This window comes from Pan troglodytes, chromosome 15 (genome assembly GCF_028858775.2).
Source record: "Pan troglodytes isolate AG18354 chromosome 15, NHGRI_mPanTro3-v2.0_pri, whole genome shotgun sequence".
Taxonomy (NCBI): domain Eukaryota; kingdom Metazoa; phylum Chordata; class Mammalia; order Primates; family Hominidae; genus Pan; species Pan troglodytes.
Window position 1 is genome coordinate 22,655,993 of NC_072413.2, and position 18,728 is coordinate 22,674,720.

An 18,728-nucleotide genomic window follows, 5' to 3' on the forward strand; every position below is an offset into this window, starting at 1 on the left:
ATATATAAAAATAGAACCCTGACCCACAATATGCAGCAATTAGTCCAAGAAACTAACCCATTATCTATCATGACCATCCCAGGAAGCCAACTGCCTAAAAGTCATGCCTGTAATCCTGGCCCTTTGGGAGGCCGAGGTGGGCAGATCGTCTGAGGTCAGGAGCTCGAGACCGGCCTGGCCAACCTGGTGAAACCCTGTCTCTATTAAAAACATGAAAAATTAACCAGGAGTGGTGGCAGGCACCTGTAGTCCCAGCTACTCAGGAGGCTGAAACAGGAGAATCGCTTGAACCCAGGGGGCAGAGGTTGCAGTGAGCCAAGATTGTGCCACTGAAATCCAGCCTGGGTGACAAAGCGAGACTCTGTCTCAAAAAAAAAAAAAAAAAAAAAAAAAAAAGTCAGACTTGTGAAAAGTCAGATCACTATCTCTAGCAACCAGCCCAGGAATCCAAACAACAACCCTTGCAAAAATCTGCTCCAAAGAGCCAGGACTTGATTAATAACTGACAGCTTTTTAAATTTTTGTCCCCTCTTCCAACTTAGGATCAATCAGAGAAAGCCAAATATGCATTCCTAACCAATCTTGTATGATGCACCATTTCTATAATATTTTTTTCTTTACTCCATTTTGCGGGTGAAATGATGCCCCACTTCTAGTTAGGCCACACATGACTTCCCCATGCCACAGCCTCCAGTCAGGGCATACCTGAAGCCTTCCCTTTGTCCACTATAAAGCTTTCCCACTCCTCTGCCTGCTTTTGAGTTTCTGCCAAAATGCAAGTGATGGTGGCTGACTAACTTGTGATAGAGAGCTCTGAATAAATAGTATTTGCCTGTTTTCATTGGTTAGCCTTCATTTATTTCCACAGGTATTTGCTAATTAGATCAATCAAAAAGTAAAGATGTAGGTAGAGAAATAAGACAAGGTACCTCTCATTAGAGAATTTCCACTCTAGTGGGGTACTCAGACATTAAATAAGTACTTACACAGTTATTTATTTATTTTGAGACAGAGTCTCACTCTGTCACCCAGGCTGGAGTGCAACGGCATGACCTCAGCTCACTGTAATCTCTGCCTCCTGGGCTCAAGTGATCACCTGCCTCAGCTTCCCAAGTAGCTGGGACTACATGTGTGCACCACCATGCCCGGCTAATTTTTATATTTTTTGTAGAAATGGAGTTTCTCCATGTTGCCCAGGCTGGTCTCGAACTCCTGGGCTCAAGTGATCTGCCTGCTTCAGCCTCCCAAAGTTCTGGAATTACAGGTGTGAGCCACCGTGCTCAGCCTATGCAGTTATCTTATTATAATTGGGATGTGTGTTATGAAGATCTGAGAGGATAGCTGAGATGTAGAGATGAGTAGAAGGTAGTCAGGCAAAGGGGGTTGTGTAGAAAGAGAGATCTGGGCAGGAAAAACAGCATCTGCCAAGTACTGGAAGCAGGAAGAACTTGGTACATACCAGGAACTGAAAATGCCCAGCACCATGCAAAGGCTGTGCATCAGGTCCTGCTGACTAGTTCCCTAGAAACACTCTGGTTCGTATTCTTCCTGAAGCCTGACTGATTCTCCTTTTCTTTGGTTCTGTGAGGTCTGCCTTTATAATATTCCTCTTTTGCTTAAGTTACAAGAAGTCAGTTTGCGTTGCTTCCAAGCAAACGTCTCCTATTGATAGAATTGCTCTGTTACATCTCTTGAATTATTTTTGTTAAACTCTTTTATTATTGTGAAACTTTTCATGTGTTTACGTCTTATCTCCCAATTAGATAGTATGTATCTTAATGGAGCCACTAAATTTTGGGGGTGATTTGTTATATGGCATTTGTTCACACTTGAGTTCCAGGATCTAGGTGATGAGATCTAGGCTTTTGAGCCTGAGCTTGGTACCACAATGGGATGAGGCTTCAGGGTCTTGTAGGGTGGGGATGAGTATGGGAGGAATGTGAACTGTTCTGACCAGAGGGCAGACTGTGTTAGATTGTGTTTCCCAAAGATGGTCACATGTGTATACCCCATTCTCCATGCTCTTCATATGGTATATCTGATACTGCTTCCACCTAGAGGTGTGAGTGTATGTTCTCACCCCTCCATTCTGGCCAGGGACTGTGACTGTCTGATCAATGGAGTACAGCTATGTGACTTTCAAGGCTAGGTCATAAAAAGGAGGTAGATTCTGCTTGGAGCTCTCTCTCTGTCTGTTGATACTTGCCACATTGTAAGGAAGCCTAAGCCTCATGGAGCAGTCATGTGTATACATGGTACAGCTGGTTGCCCTAGCTAAAGTCTCAGTTAACAGCATAAACTGCTAGACATGGTGATTCTAGCTCCCAGCCTTCAAATTCTCCACCAGACATTGCTGAGCAGATAGAAGCCTTGCTCACTGCATCATCTGTATTTTTTACTGAGAGAAATCATGAGGGATAATGATCATTGTGGTTTAAAGCTATAAAGTTTTGGAAGTGATATGTTATGAAGTAATGAATGATACATTATATGAAAACTTGGAATGTTTGTGTTTAACATTTTTCAACTGAGACACTTGAAAGCTATTAGCTTCAATCCTGGAGAAATAAAGACACATTGGAAATAAAGACACATTGAAAATAAATTTCTGGAATTTATTGTGAAATTGGGCTTTTATGAATCTCATCAATCTTATCCTTAGGTTTAAGATTTTTTTGCCCTAAGGCCAGGCACAGTGGCTCATACCTGTAATCCCAGCACTTTGGGAGGCTGAAGCCAGAGGATTGCTTGAGGCCAGCAGTTCCAGACAGCCTGGGCAGCACAGGGAGACTGTCTCAACAAAAATTAAGACACACCTGTAGTCCTAGTTTCTCAAAAGGCTGAGGCAGGAGGATCACTTGAGCCCAGGAGTTCAAGGTTACAGTGAGCTATAATTGTGTCACTGCACTCCAACCTGGGCCACAGAACAAGACGTTGTCTCAAAATATGTATATATATATTTTTCTAGAAATTTATATATCTGTTACTTCATGGGAAAAAATTTTTCAAAATTAAAATTAGCTTTCAGCCATAAAAAGGAATAAAATACTGATACATAAAACAATATGGATGAACCTTGGAAATACTATGCTCAGTGAAAGAAGCCAGACATAAAAGGCTACATAGTGTATAATTCCACTTACATGAAATGTCGAGAACAGGCAAATCCATAGAGACAGAAAGTAGATTCATGGTTTTTAGGGGTTGGAGGAAAGGGAGAATGCGGAGTGACTACTAACTAATAGGTATAAGATTTCCTTTTGGGATGATGAGAATGTCTTAGAATTAGATATGGTGATGATTGTGCAACTTGGTGAATATACTAAAACCCACTGAATTGTACACAAGAGTCAATTTTATGGTATGTGAAAGGTATCTCGGTAAAAGTTAAAATTACTAAGAAGTTTTCTTTGATCATCTAGGAGTGGGAGAGATCCACAAATCTGTCTATATGGTCTGTTGAAGATATATACATGAAGATCTTTTTGTTTGTGACAGTCTCGCTCTGTCTCCCAGGCGGGAGTGCAGTGGTGCAGTCTCAGCTAACTGCAACCTCCACCTCCCAGGCTCAAGCAATTCTCGTGTCTCAACCTCCTGAGTAGCTGAAATTTCAGGCATGTGCCACCATGCCTGGCTAATTTTTTGGTATTTTTAGTGGAGACAAAGTTTCACCATGTTGGCCAGGCTGGTCTGGAACTCCTGGCCTCAAGTTGATCTGCCCGCTTTGGCCTCCCAAAGTGCTTTGATAAGGTCATTGACAACTTTGTAAAACTTAAGACTCAAAACAGAATTCGTAGTGTTATTTTTCATCCCTGTGATCGACCAATATAAGATACGTATTTCCTTTTTTAAAAACAAAAAGTGGGCTGGGCTCGGTGGCTCGCACCCATAATCCCAGCACTTTGGGAGGCCAAGGTGAGTGGATCACTTAAAGTCAGGAGTTTGAAACCAGCCTGGACAACATGGTGAAACCCTGTCTCTACTAAAAATACAAAAATTAGCCGGGTGTGGGGTTACAGATGCCTTCATCCCAGCTACTTGGGAGGCTGAGGCAGGAGAATCACTTGAACCTGGGAGGCAGAGGTTGCAGTGAGCCGAGATCATGCCACTGCACTCTAGCCTGGGCAACAAAGCCAGACTCCATCTCAAAAAAAAGAAACCCCAAAGTATATTAATATAACTGAAATTATTAACCCGTTGCTTTTCCCTTTCTTTACTGTGTGTGCATATGTGTATATATACACAATAAACTTTTTTGTATGTGTATATATATATATACACTGTGTATACATATATACTCTATATATACACTGTGTATATACTGTGTATACGTATATACTGTATGATGTGTATATATATATACTTTGTGTATATATACTTTATATACATGTATATCTGTGTATACATATATACAGATGTACAGATATATATGTATACATGTACATATATATATAGTATATATGTAGTATATCTGTACATATATACATATATAGTATATATAGTATATCTGTGTATATGCTATATAGTATAGTATATAGTATATCTGTGTATATATAGTATATCTGTACATATATACATATATAGTATATATATAGTATATCTGTGTATATGCTATATAGTATAGTATATAGTATATCTGTGTATATGACCTCAGGCGATCCACCTGCCTGCCTTGGCCTCCCAAAGTGCTGGGATTACAGGGGTGAGCCACTGCGCCCGGCCTTTTAAAATTTATTTTTAGTAGAGACAAGGCTGGCCTCTTCTCTTCAATTACATTCTCTATGGCTATACAGATGGTCTCAGTAGGATAATATTCCAGTTGCTCAGAGTGGTGACCTGTTCTGTAGCACACCCTTGGATTGGCTTTTCTTCTTTCCAGTTTCACTTTTTCCATTCTTCTCTTTCTGTTCCTTCTGATTGCTTTTCACTATAAACTACCTACATCCTGTTCTTGTCTCAGGCTCTACTTACTGGAGGAGCCAAGCCTGGGACAGATTCCTGTGTAAAATGTGATGGAATGAATTAGCAAACTTGACAAGGACCCAGGAGGCCTGGGTTCCAGATCAACTCTGTTGCTAACCTGATTTGTAAAAGTCACTTTATCTACTGAAAAGGTGGGCATTTTCATCATCATTTTCAGATGGTACTATGGGAGAAGATCTTCCAACCATTTGTTAAGTGAGGAAAAAAAAAAAGCAAGAAAAATGCTTGTCACGCGCATAAAAAGAGCATGTGTGTGTGCGTACATGTTAATAAAGGCATACAAAATGGTGGACCATCAAGGTTTACTACATATTTTTGTATAGCTTGAATTGTTTACAAGAAGAATGCATATTAATTAGCTTTATTTAGACCTCTGGGGAAAAGAGAAGACTGCATCTTGTGTAATTAAAAAAAGAAATAAATAACATCCACCTCCAAGGAAGTTGAATGATGCTTGTTAAAGTGCAGAGCAGAAGCCACCAACCAAGGTAAGAAAGCCGGGTTGTGCTCCGGTATGTGCGCTAGGAGGCAGCGGAGCTGAGACCAAGGCCAGGCGGCTAGCGAAACCGCGAACCAAGGACGGGGGGCTGGGTCTTTCTGGTCGCCAGGGGGCAGAAGTGTAGGGCAACTTAAATCCGCAACTACCCGCTGTTGCCCAGGCTCCAACGCCAGGCCGAACATTTCAGAAGTCATAAGTTCCATCTCTCTGCCGCAGCCGAGACAGATTGGAGGGTTTTCAGAGTCAAGGGGATGCCCCCCCGCCCCCCGCCTCAGAGAAGCTTGGCACTCTGAACAATCTCAACCACTCTCCCCTCTGCTCCTCCCTTCCCTACCCCCCAACACCCATGGAGGGGAAATTGAGTCATGGGAGGAGAGGCCAGAGTCATCAGGGGAATGAGGGCCGACGCCAGCCCTCAGGGCCTTCCAGATGCTAGGAGGAGGAGGGTTCTCCAGGAAAACAAACGGGGGTGAGAGGGGAAGGCGGTTGGCTGGGCAGGAGCTGAGCCAGACACATGGAGAAACGCTGCCCAGGATCAAAGGAAATATGACATTTGAAAAGAATGTGTGCGTCTGCATGTGCTGTGCCTGCGGGGAGTGGGGCCGGGGAGGGGCAGAGTCTGGGGGAACAGGGGCTGGGCCTCGGGGTCTCTATCCCTGCTTTTCTCGCCTCCGCTTCCCACCTCCCTTGCCCTCTTAGGTACAGGCTGGTTGATGGGTCGAGGTGTTCCTCGTCCTCCCTCCCCGTGTGTTTCTCCTTCTTTTATTTCCGAGATGAAGCTGGAAGGGAAATGTAACCTGAGGAGACCAACCAAAGCAAAAAAAGAAAAAAAAAAGAAAAAAAAAAAAAAGAAAGAAGAAAATCAAACCAGGCCGCTTCCCCGCTCGGCCTCGGAACATTCTTCTCTCCCCGCCGGCCTGGCCTCTTCTCCCCGCCCCTCCTGTGTTGCGGCCCTGGGCTCGGAGCCGGGGCAGCTCCGCACGTCACTGGGGTCCCCGGGGACTGGGGGGGTGGTCCCCTGGGCGGGCCCGAGGGAGGACCGAGGGGAGGGAGGGAAGCCGCCTCGGCCGCTGCGGAGCTCCGGCCCGTCGGGCCAGCCCTCCCTTCTTTCCCCAGTCCCGTAGAGCCTGTTTCTCATTAGAGTAACGGGCGCGGTCCCCGCCCGGCTTCTGAGTGTTTGTAAACGTCTGACCTGGGGCCGTCGCTTAACCGTTTAGTTGCTGGGATGGGGCGGCGTTGGGGGTGCGGCCCTGAACCGGAGGGATTTAGAGACTGGAGACGCTGCGGCCTCTAAGAGAGGTTGAAACTGTGTGTGGGGGGAAGAAAATGATAACCACCCTCCCATCTCTCCTACCCGCCAGCCTCGCCAGTATCTCCCACCGAGTCATGAATCTCCCATCTAACTCCCTCTCACACAACCCAGGCCTCTCCAAGACTGACTTTCCCGGAAACTCCAGTCCAGGTCTTCCTTCCTCCTCCAGCCCAGGTGACAGGTGTCCAGCCTGTTGGGGTGGGGGGGGGGGCAAGGAGGGGGAAGAGGAGGGGAACCCACAGGGTCCGGAGGTTTCAGGCCCCTAGTAAACCTGGCAAGGATTTTTAGAAGAGCCGGAGTGGGATGCTATCGGGTCAGAGATTCATTCTAGACTACAGTTCTAGGGAGGAGGCTGCCAACTTCCCGTGGAGGCTAATTCACGGCCCCTCTGGGTGGCTGGGACAAGGGCAGCGGCAAAGCCTGGCCTGGATCTACGCCCATCAAGGGCTGTGGGCCTAGGGACAGTTCTCAAAGCCTCTTTGGCTCGGACTGCTCCCAGAGGCATCCAGGCTGGCTAAGCGTTCTTCATCTTTGGGGGTCCTGGAGGAATGGCTGATGGAGGCGCTGATTCGGCAGAGCAAAGACTTCCAGAAGGCCCGGGCAGAGTAGCCCCAGGCAAGGGAGGCGGAAGAATAGCCTTTTTCTCTTCCGAGCAACTCGGTGCCACTCTGCCCCCAGGACCCTCCTGGTCTCAGGCTTGGAGGGAAAGGGGAGGAGAAGTGGTTCTGCCTTGCTAGGTGCTATCTACACAGTCTTCAGAATTTAAAAAAGGGTCTTCCGTGGGCTCTCTACCCTGGGGGCCCAGGATGTGGCCCCTTTAAGGCTCTCGGACCCAGAACCTTGAACTGAGACTAGGGGAGGTGGGGGCTGGGCTCCCTGCGGGAAATGATTGCCACAACGGCGGACCAATAGGCAACATTAGTATCACTCTTGAAGGACCGTTTTCCAATTCAGTTTTTTTTTTTTGAGGGGGAGGGACTGAAGAGAGCACAGAGGGAGGGAGGGTGGGGGAGGACGAGGGGCGCGTGGTTTTCCCATCTCATCCCTGGAGGAGGGGCTGGAGCATCCCCGGCAGCCAATCAGGGACAGGCTGGGGGGGGGACCGCTTTGAAGAAGTTTGGGGGAAAAAAGTTTGGAAAAGTTTCTATAATAACGAGGGGGCTTCTGGAGGGAGGCGGCAGCGACGGAGGAGGGGGCTTCTCAGAGAAAGGGAGGGAGGGAGCCACCCGGGTGAAGATACAGCAGCCTCCTGAGCTCCCCCCTCCCACCCAGGCCGGGACCTGGGGGCTCCTGCCGGATCCATGGGGGCAGCCAGCTGCGAGGATGAGGAGCTGGAATTTAAGCTGGTGTTCGGGGAGGAAAAGGAGGCCCCCCCGCTGGGCGCGGGGGGATTGGGGGAAGGTTAGTGCTGGGCTGGGAAGGGGTCTTGGGGTCAGTGAGAGGAGGGCCGGGGATCCTGAGTCTGGGGAATTTAAGGCAGCGAGCCTAGGGTGGGGGGTGAGGGAGTTAGAGGTCGAAGGGAGTCGGGGGGACTCGTTGGCCTGCGGAAGTGAGGCTGGGGGCCCGGGCACCACTTTCTCCTTTTTAGGTCGTGACTGGGGTGGGGGTGGGGGTGCTGTTGGCTGTGCGCCGCCTCCCGGCTGGGCCGCCTGTCACTGAACTGGGGGGCGGGCGGGAACTACGGCCCCAACAGCACCAGGCGCCGCCAGGGGAAGGGGAGGTTTGGCGCTGGAGCTGGCCCCTGGCGGACCGAGCTCTGGCCCGGCCGACTGGACGCCCGGGGCTGGGGGCGCTGTCAGGCCTCGCTGGGGCGCCCCTCCCCCTCCCCCGTCTGGCCGCAATGAGAGGCAGATGGCGGGGACCGAGCCGGGGGCGGCGGCCGCCGCTCGCACGAATCCGCGCTGCCCGCTGCCCCCCTTCCCCCGGCTGGGCCCAGCACGCATCACCCCCTCGGCTGCACCTCCGCCCCCAGATGGCGAGGAGAGAGGGAGGAGCCACCTCCCCTCGTCACCACAGCCCTGACGCCCCCCTCCCCTCTGGCCACGGTTGCGATGGCAACTGGGGCTCCTGCCAGCGCCGTTTGGGGGTTTGGGAACCGCTGCTAATTGGGTTCATGTGTGAGTCGCCCCCAGTCCAGCCCAGTGCCTCAAGAAACACGCCTCCAGGCCCAGCCCCAGCTCCAGCCCCTCTGGACCCACTCTCTCACCTTAAGACCCACTGGATCGGGTACCCTCGGTCCTAGGATCCAGGGGCCAGTGGGCAAAGGCCTGGCATGCCTTCTTCAATCTCCTCCATCTTCCCAGGTCCAACTCTGCTTTTGTCTTGTGGCTCAGAAGGTCTCTTTGCTGAGGGGCAGGGAGCATAGAAGGACTTGCGGCCTGGCCACTCAAGGAACATAGCCATCTCACCTGCTTCTCTCTTTCCCCCTCTCCCTCTGCTCCTCTTCCCATTTTGACAGAACTGGACTCAGAGGATGCCCCGCCATGCTGCCGTCTGGCCTTGGGAGAGCCCCCTCCCTATGGCGCTGCACCTATCGGTATTCCCCGACCTCCACCCCCTCGGCCTGGCATGCATTCGCCACCGCCGCGCCCAGCCCCCTCACCTGGCACCTGGGAGAGCCAGCCCGCCAGGTCGGTGAGGCTGGGAGGACCAGGAGGGGGTGCTGGGGGTGCTGGGGGTGGCCGTGTTCTCGAGTGTCCCAGCATCCGCATCACCTCCATCTCTCCCACGCCGGAGCCGCCAGCAGCGCTGGAGGACAACCCTGATGCCTGGGGGGACGGCTCTCCTAGAGATTACCCCCCACCAGAAGGCTTTGGGGGCTACAGAGAAGCAGGGGGCCAGGGTGGGGGGGCCTTCTTCAGCCCAAGCCCTGGCAGCAGCAGCCTGTCCTCGTGGAGCTTCTTCTCCGATGCCTCTGACGAGGCAGCCCTGTATGCAGCCTGCGACGAGGTGGAGTCTGAGCTAAATGAGGCGGCCTCCCGCTTTGGCCTGGGCTCCCCGCTGCCCTCGCCCCGGGCCTCCCCTCGGCCATGGACCCCCGAAGATCCCTGGAGCCTGTATGGTCCAAGCCCCGGAGGCCGAGGGCCAGAGGATAGCTGGCTACTCCTCAGTGCTCCTGGGCCCACCCCAGCCTCCCCGCGGCCTGCCTCTCCATGTGGCAAGCGGCGCTATTCCAGCTCGGGAACCCCATCTTCAGCCTCCCCAGCTCTGTCCCGCCGTGGCAGCCTGGGGGAAGAGGGGTCTGAGCCACCTCCACCACCCCCATTGCCTCTGGCCCGGGACCCGAGCTCCCCTGGTCCCTTTGACTATGTGGGGGCCCCACCAGCTGAGAGCATCCCTCAGAAGACACGGCGGACTTCCAGCGAGCAGGCAGTGGCTCTGCCTCGGTCTGAGGAGCCTGCCTCATGCAATGGGAAGCTGCCCTTGGGAGCAGAGGAGTCTGTGGCTCCTCCAGGAGGTTCCCGGAAGGAGGTGGCTGGCATGGACTACCTGGCAGTGCCCTCCCCACTCGCTTGGTCCAAGGCCCGGATTGGGGGACACAGCCCTATCTTCAGGTGAGGGTTGCGCCTGGCACTACCGCTCTCTCCAGCCATTCCAGTAGGGGAGCAGGAGGGTCAAGGGATGGATTTGAAGACACTAGTTTCATGCCCTCTGAATTTCAAAAGAGTATCTGCAACCAGCTCAGCAGCTGCCAACTACCTGGTTTTAAAGAGAACTAGAAAAAAAAGTGCACCTCTGGATGATTTACAAGAGGGCAACAGTTCCCTGTGGGCCAATTAGAAAAAGCCCCTCCACCCTCCCACCCCTAGCTATTGTAGGAGGATCAACTAGGTTAAGGAGGTGTTCCTGTAGCCTATAGAGTGCTCCCAAGCCCCCGCTCTGCACTGGCATGTGGCTGAGTGTGGAACTTGGGCTGGATTTCAGCCTTCCACTCTGGCCCTTTCAATAGGTGCCAGACCTAAGCAGATTTCCACTCTGTTGCAGGAAATTCCCCTTCTCCATTCCTTAATTTCTAGAGCCTGACCTACTAGCTTAAAAGTATAGCTGCTAACTTGAATAAAATAGCATATATTTGCAAGTCAAATAATTCATATTAAAACTTGCAGTTCTATTCCTTCCACCCTCAGAGAATCTTGCCCATTTCAATAATCTTAAATCTTGAGATGTTAGACTGAGCTGGCTCTGTCCAGAAAAGTTTCTAGGGGAAAGAAACGTTAACACTGGTACCCCTGGGTTTCCCATAGGGCAAAGTTTCTCAACCTCAGCACTGTTAATTCAGCACTACTATTTTGAGAAGGATGATTCTTTGTTACGTGGGGGTGTACTGGACATTGTAGGATGGTTTAGCAGCATCCCTGGCCTCTACTCGTTAGATGCTAGTAGCACCCACTCCCCTAGTTGGGAAAACCAAAAATGTCTTCAGACATTGCCAAATATCTGGGCAATTACTTGGGGGGCAATTACCAGTTGAGATCCACTGTCCTAGGGTATCAGGGAGCACAATACAGGATAAGTTGTCCCATCTGAAACCCTTAGCTCCCCGGAACTCCACCTATCAAGCCCCAACTAGTGGAAAGGGAGCTGGCTTGAGAGCAGAATGTGCTCAGTCCTAGGTCTGTCAGTAGCTGCTGGCTTCAGTTTCTTTCTCTCTCTCTCTTTTTTTTTTCTTTGAGACAGTGTCTTGCTCTGTCACCAAGACTGGAGTGCAGTGGTGTGATCTCACTCAGCCTTGACCTCCTGGGCTCAAGCGATCCTCCTGCCTCAGCAGGAGTAGCTGGGACTACAGGAGCACCAACACGCCCGGCTGCTTTTTGTATTTTTTGTAGAGACGGGGTTTCACCATGTTGCCCAGGCTGGTCTCAAACTCCTGGGCTCAAGCCATCCTCACACCACCCCCCACCCCTGCCTTGGCCTCCCAAAGTGCTGGGATTATAGGTGTGAGCCAACGCGCCTCAATTTTTTAATTTGTAAAACAAAGGGTTCATATCTGAGGCCTTTTCTGGTCTGAAGCGGCACTTCTTTTTTCTTTCCATCCAGGTCTAGGGATTGAGATGGGCTTGAGAATCCTCTGTATCCAAGTGAAGCCTTTCCACCCCAACCCCTGCGCTCAGAGCTGGGAAGAAGGGAGTTTTAGGCTTGTTGTCATCTTTCACACCTCAAGGGGCTCTGTCCCCTACTTCCCCTTGCTTCTGGACTTTTGGATTTCTTCATTTCTTTGTCCTTTTTTTAGTTAAAAAAAAATTCTTTTTTCCCTTCTTTTCACAAGTGTTGATGTACTTCTTTATTTCTTCTGTGCTTTCCTTTCTCTCAGACCTGTACCCCCTCCTCCCTCACAGATCCAGTACGGGCCTGACTGGGGTCTGAGGCTGCACATGATCAATGCTCTTCTCTCCCACCCAGGACCTCTGCCCTACCCCCACTGGACTGGCCTCTGCCCAGCCAATATGAGCAGCTGGAACTGAGGATCGAGGTACAGCCTAGAGCCCACCACCGGGCCCACTATGAGACAGAAGGCAGCCGTGGAGCTGTCAAAGCTGCCCCTGGCGGTCACCCCGTAGTCAAGGTAAAGGACAGACAGCAGGCCTGATATCCTTTCTCCTCTCCCAGATAGGTTCCAGCTATGCAGACACATGGCACTGCCCTTTCCCACACTCCCTCTCAGCTCTGACCCTGCAGGCAGCCTGGGGGAGGGGCTGGAGTTGGGGGAGGAGGGGTGCAAGGACCCGGATATACTTTCTACTCCTCTGTCCTTCCACCCCCACTCAGCTCATCCCATGGGACACCAGCCTCATGTCTACTCTGGAAAATGGTGGCCCGCCAGATATGGGGGAGGGTTTAGGCTGAGGCCAAAAGTCACTGGGAGTTAAGTTTTCTCTATATTGAGTTGGGCCAGTCTCTTTGGAGGCTCTTCTGCCTTTGCCCAGCCCACTTTGGGCTTTATTCCAAGAAAAACACTGTGAACTCCAGGCCATGTTTTCTCCACAACGGGTGCCCAGTTCCCCAAGGGATTCCCTTGCAGGATATCCTTTATCTTTCACCATTCCCATCCCATGGTAGACTGAAAATCTAGGGATGAATAAAGGATGAGAAGGTGGGGATTTCAATGAGGTGGCCGCTCTCTCCCTCTGCCAGCTCCTAGGCTACAGTGAGAAGCCACTGACCCTACAGATGTTCATCGGCACTGCAGATGAAAGGAACCTGCGGCCTCATGCCTTCTATCAGGTGCACCGTATCACAGGCAAGATGGTGGCCACGGCCAGCTATGAAGCTGTAGTCAGTGGCACCAAGGTGTTGGAGATGACTCTGCTGCCTGAGAACAACATGGCGGCCAAGTAAGTCCCATGCAACTTCCCCTCAGTCCGCAGGCTTTGTACTAGCTTTCTCCATTGGGCCTATGCTAGCCCACTTCTTCCTTTTCCCAGAAGAGGTAGACAGTTTTCTTAGGAGCTGGCTTCAGGCCTACCCACCATCTGGAAGAGGACTTTTGGGGTTGGGGGGTACCCCAGAGAGGCCATCTCTGGGTTAGAAAATAGCCTCCTAGGCACTCATTGAAAGTCATTCAAGGCTTTGGATGGAGGGCGGGAACTTCCCTCTTTAGGGATGTATCACCATTTTGGCTTCAGCTAGGAGGGCTTGCCATCCATCCTTTGCCTCCAGCATTGACTGCGCGGGAATCCTGAAGCTTCGGAATTCAGACATTGAGCTTCGGAAGGGTGAGACGGACATCGGGCGCAAAAACACACGTGTACGGCTGGTGTTCCGGGTACACGTGCCCCAGGGCGGCGGGAAGGTCGTCTCAGTACAGGCAGCATCGGTGCCCATCGAGTGCTGTGAGCAAAGAGGCCCTGGGCCATCTCTCTGTCTCTTGCAACTCTTTTGTCTGTGTGTGTGTGTCTGTCTGCCCATTCCCTCTGCAGCGTCCTGTGCCCTGTCTGTCCTGGGTAGCTCTATAGAGGACTCAGCTTCTTTCTATTGTAGTTTGCCCCTGCCACAGACTCTTTCTCTGGGGTGGCCCAGAGTGACACTGGACCCTATCTATTCCTGGGGTGCCCTGTGCCCTTGTTTGGGAAACTCCCTGGTCTACCCTGTTTAACCCTCTCTCTGCTCTGGGAGTGGCCCCTTACATGGTGTGTGTGACTCCATGGATATTACTGGTTTATTTGTGTGTCTACTGCTGAGGAGGGCTCCCTCAGAGCCCTGTGGCAGTTTTCCCAAAGAGGGTGGGGACAGAGGAGGCCACCCCTCCATGCCCAGCCCAGCCAGTCCTCTTCCTTGCACTGCTCTGCAGCCCAGCGCTCAGCCCAGGAGCTGCCCCAGGTGGAGGCCTACAGCCCCAGTGCCTGCTCTGTGAGAGGAGGCGAGGAACTGGTACTGACTGGCTCCAACTTCCTGCCAGACTCTAAGGTGGTGTTCATTGAGAGGGGTCCTGGTGAGTACCTGCTGGGGAGGGGAGGGCAGGCAGGGAGAGCTTGGGAGTGGCAGGTGAAACATCTCTCGCATTGTCACTAAACTAGCCAGTGGAGCCTCAGTTTTTTTATTTGTAAAATGGGACAGACAGACTACCCTTTCTATTATACTGTCTGCTTTCCATGTGGGATGGGTACGACAGCAATCTAAAATGTTGAGGATGCTGAACAAATGGAAGCAATGCACATTCTGTCTAATAAAGAGGAGTCTGCTTTGAGATAATTTACCCCCATGTAGATAGGGTATATGAGGAGAAGGGAAGAGGTGATTTACACCCTCACAGCTGCCCACTGGGCCCCTCTTGAGTTATGGGCAGTGATTAACAGAGCCTGTTAGATGCCCCAAGATGGAGCTGCAGGAGTGGAGGAAGGGAAGACTGAGGGTTTGAGTTGCCAGCACCAACCTGAGGCCTTTGCCCTCTCCAAACGCTGCTCACCAAGAGCCTCAGTCCCTATATTCTTTTTTTTTTGGTAGCAGGATCTCACTTTGTCACCCAGGGGAGTGCGGTGATGCAATCACGGCTCACTGCAGCCTCAACCTCCTGGGCTCAAGCAATCCTCCAAAAATATTCTGTGTAGAGACAGATTCTCCCCATGTTGCCCAGGCTGGTCTCAAACTCCTGGACTTAAGTGATCCTTCCACCTTGGCCTCCCAAGGTGGGAGTGGTGGGTTCTGGGATTACAGGCATGAGCCACTGCCTCTGGCCCCTATATCCAAATTTAGCATCCTGGGACCATGTCAGAGCTTCTCCAGAGGTTCTAGGTCATGATACTTGGGGGTCTCATTGCCTTCTGTCGAGCTAGGACCCTTTCCTTCCTTTGGTCTTCCTTCTCAGCATTATCATGGGAAAGGATGTTTGGAGCTGGGTGGGAGGGCTCAAGAGTTGCTTCCGTTACTGACTCCCTCTGGTTTCCGGGCTGGCCCTGCCATTTCTCTTGGTCTCAGTTTGCTTCCCTATACCTTGAGGACAGTTTTAAACCCTACCTCTTCCACTCATATTAAGTTAACATGCAGTGGGCTCCTCTGTGTGTCAGACCTTCTAGGGCCTTCTGAATTTGGCCTTGGCTCTAACAGGAGGGGAAATGGCAGAGAACTAGGGCAGGGGACAGGGGCGCTGGAGTTGGGCTGCAGCTCTCTGTTCCCTCTGGACAGATGGGAAGCTGCAATGGGAGGAGGAGGCCACGGTGAACCGACTGCAGAGCAACGAGGTACCAGTGTCACTTGGATACCTCCTGGGGGGCGGGGGTGGGAGAAGGCAGGGGATTCTCAGCTGGGTCCTCTTGCTCAGGGGAGTGGACTTTTCTGGAGGAGGGAGACTGGCCATTCTGTAAGCAGGTGCATCTCTAGGGAATGAACTTTGCATCTTAGAAAATGGAGAAGGCTAGGAGGTGGAGTCTGGGCCCCTGGAAAGGCTGGGCTAAGCCCAGATGCCCGAGGGCTCCCTGCCTCATTTTTACTCTTCCCTAGGTGACGCTGACCCTGACTGTCCCCGAGTACAGCAACAAGAGGGTTTCCCGGCCAGTCCAGGTCTACTTTTATGTCTCCAATGGGCGGAGGAAACGCAGTCCTACCCAGAGTTTCAAGTTTCTGCCTGGTGCGCTCTGGGACAGCCCATGGTGGGGGTATAGGGATATGGGGAGCTGGAGCAGGGGCAGAGGGAAGCAGTACTCATCGTGAGGGGCCAAGGGGTGAATGGAACCCGGGAGAAGCAGGCAGCTGGAAGGTGTGCAGTGGGGAGACTACCAGACCTCTCACTAGCATGTCCTCCCACTTCCTGTCTTCCCAGTGATCTGCAAAGAGGAGCCCCTACCGGACTCATCTCTGCGGGGCTTCCCTTCAGCATCGGCACCCCCATTTGGCACTGACATGGACTTCTCACCACCCAGGCCCCCCTACCCCTCCTATCCCCATGAAGACCCTGCTTGCGAAACTCCTTACCTATCAGAAGGCTTCGGCTATGGCATGCCCCCTCTGTACCCCCAGACGGGGCCCCCACCATCCTACAGACCGGGCCTGCGGATGTTCCCTGAGACTAGGGGTACCACAGGTTGTGCCCAACCACCTCCAGTCTCCTTCCTTCCCCGCCCCTTCCCTAGTGACCCATATGGAGGGCGGGGCTCCTCTTTTCCCCTGGGGCTGCCATTCTCTCCGCCAGCCCCCTTTCGGCCTCCTCTTCCTGCATCCCCACCGCTTGAAGGCCCCTTCCCTTCCCAGAGTGATGTGCATCCCCTACCTGCTGAGGGATACAATAAGGTAGGGCCAGGCTATGGCCCTGGGGAGGGGGCTCCGGAGCAGGAGAAATCCAGGGGTGGCTACAGCAGCGGCTTCCGAGACAGTGTCCCTATCCAGGGTATCACGCTGGAGGAAGGTGGGTGTGGGACTGGGGGCTGTGAGTGTGAGTGTGTGCAAGAGATTGCTCTGCATGTTTGCTGAGGGCTGGAGCTGGGCTTTTCAGAGATCGGGCATCCCTGGTCTCTCAGGGCCAGTTGGAGGTTCCCAGGAGGCATGTTCTTGATGCCTGTGGCTGCCTGAATCCAATTAACTGAATTCTGAAGAGTGCATGGGGTAACTGTCTCAGCCTTTCTCCTGTCTCTGCCTCTGCCCTCTGCTCCAAATCATAAAATCTCAGAGCTAGAAGCACTTTCAAGATCATTCCATCCAGCTCATTCCATTTGCAAGTTCAGGCGCTGAGTTCCAGAGAGGGATGGTAGCTTGCTGAGGTCCCAGTCAGGCACACTTGCCATTGCCTCAGCTTTCCCCTAAACACGGTGTCTGTGGTCAGGGTTGGTGAGGAGGAGCTTTCCTGTTTTGCCTCTCCTTCCTCCCATTGGCTACACCCATCTCTGGCCCTGCTGATACCGATTCCCCTGACATTTCAGGCTAAGCCAGCAGGAAAGGGCTAGGACGGGTGCCTGGGAGCCCACATGGAGGGAGTTGGGCAAGATTTGATTCGGAGCAGGTGTCAAGACACGTTGGGGAAACTGAGGCCCAGTGGAACAGAAGCCAGTAGAGGAGGAATCTAGAGGCCTCCTAGATTAAGGCCTGCCTGGAATGGATTAGGGGTGGGTCTTTGGAAAAGGAGGGGACCCACCTCTAGCCCAGTCTCTCAACTGCCCCTCCTTTACAGTGAGTGAGATCATTGGCCGAGACCTGAGTGGCTTCCCTGCACCTCCTGGAGAAGAGCCTCCTGCCTGAACCACGTGAACTGTCATCACCTGGCAACCCCAGCCCCAGCCTCAGCCCTGCCCCCTTTCCCTCCTTCCTGGAGTGGTGGCTACAGAAGCTTGGGGCCAACCCTGGCTCCTCTTTCCCCAGCTTCTGTCTGTCTCACTGTCTTCCCTCCCCTCCCCCAGCTGAGGTGTGGCCCTCAGGCCTGGTGCTGCCTTGGAGGGCTGGGGGAAGGAGTGTGTGGAGGAGGGAGGAGGGTGAAGACTGAGGCTAGGTGCCAGAATGGACTGGAGTGAAGGCGTGTCTAGAGTGTGGCCTGGCTGTTGTGCTGGAAAGCTGGGGACAGGTTGATGGTAATAAACTGCTCAATGACCAGTGCTTCAGGCTCCAGAGCTCTTTGGAGAGATGGGTTGGGGCAGCTTACTCCAGCCCTGGCCCAAGGAGGCCCAGAAGTTGGAAAGAGATGGAATGTGGCTGGGAACATTGCATCCCAAAGAGCTTCTCAGTGGAGGAGGCTGGGGAAGGCATGAGGGGGCTCAGAGGCTCCTTGACTGGGACCAGGATTGTGGGCCAGGGCTTTAGTAGGCCTCTCCACTCTCCTCCTTGGGGGTCCAGATTCCTTAGGAGCTTTGGGATGAGGCCCAGGAGGCTGCATTTTTCCAGCTCCTTAGTCTTGCCACCACACAGATGATTCTGATTCATAGCCAAGATGAGGACACACTGATGTAGTTGATCTCTCTCATTTACAGAGGAGGATTCTAAGGTTCAGAGAGGGAAAGGGGCTTGCCTGAGGTCACGTAGATAATCAGCAGCACGTTGAACGCTGCACTCCTGGGCTCCTGTCCCCAGCCCCCATTCAGACACGCTGACTCAGGAGGTCCAGGCCTCTAAGGCTTCTCTCCCTGGAGTGAGGATGGAGGTGAGGGAGAGCTGGCACAAGCCCTCCCTCTGGATCCTCCACTCCTGGGGATTATGAAGATATTCTGGAAAGATTTGTGCTTCAGAGGTAGACTGCAGAAAGCAAACAGTCTACCCAGCAGCTCTGAATGTCACCTGCCCTGGGGCTCACAGCACTATATGAGTTCCTGGCCTATCCTGCAAATATACCCATGCTGGCCTTCTAAATAGCTGGTACATCCATCACCACTGACGGGCCTGGCCTGGAAACCTGGTTTGTCCCCTGTCTTGATGGCCTACGAGAGGCCAAGTTCCACTGGGCTGGGAAAAGTCACTTTGTCTGTCTTGTTCCCCTGGAGCCTGACACACCGTAGGTACTGAGTACAAATAGCTTGATTTGGC

General features: G+C 52.3%; 1 protein-coding gene across 8 annotated transcripts; it reads left to right on the forward strand.

Moving 5' to 3' along the window:
- The first annotated feature begins 6,506 nt into the window (after positions 1-6,506).
- Positions 6,507-17,807, forward strand: NFATC4 (nuclear factor of activated T cells 4). 8 transcript variants are annotated; one of them, XM_063792813.1, is made up of 12 exons: positions 6,517-6,781; positions 6,906-6,968; positions 8,067-8,195; positions 9,253-10,348; positions 12,195-12,357; positions 12,927-13,126; positions 13,452-13,624; positions 14,083-14,223; positions 15,414-15,469; positions 15,729-15,855; positions 16,048-16,629; positions 17,389-17,807. In XM_063792813.1, exons 3-12 carry the CDS (start codon positions 8,096-8,098, stop codon positions 17,454-17,456), a joined length of 2,706 nt encoding a protein of 901 aa, XP_063648883.1. In that variant the 5' UTR covers positions 6,517-6,781; positions 6,906-6,968; positions 8,067-8,095; the 3' UTR covers positions 17,457-17,807. The 8 variants fall into 8 exon arrangements, with proteins under 8 accessions (XP_016781422.1, XP_063648883.1, XP_063648885.1 ...); XM_063792815.1 differs by having other exon boundaries at positions 6,528-6,781; positions 16,048-16,308; XM_016925933.4 differs by having other exon boundaries at positions 6,507-6,968.
- The last annotated feature ends 921 nt before the right edge of the window (positions 17,808-18,728 follow it).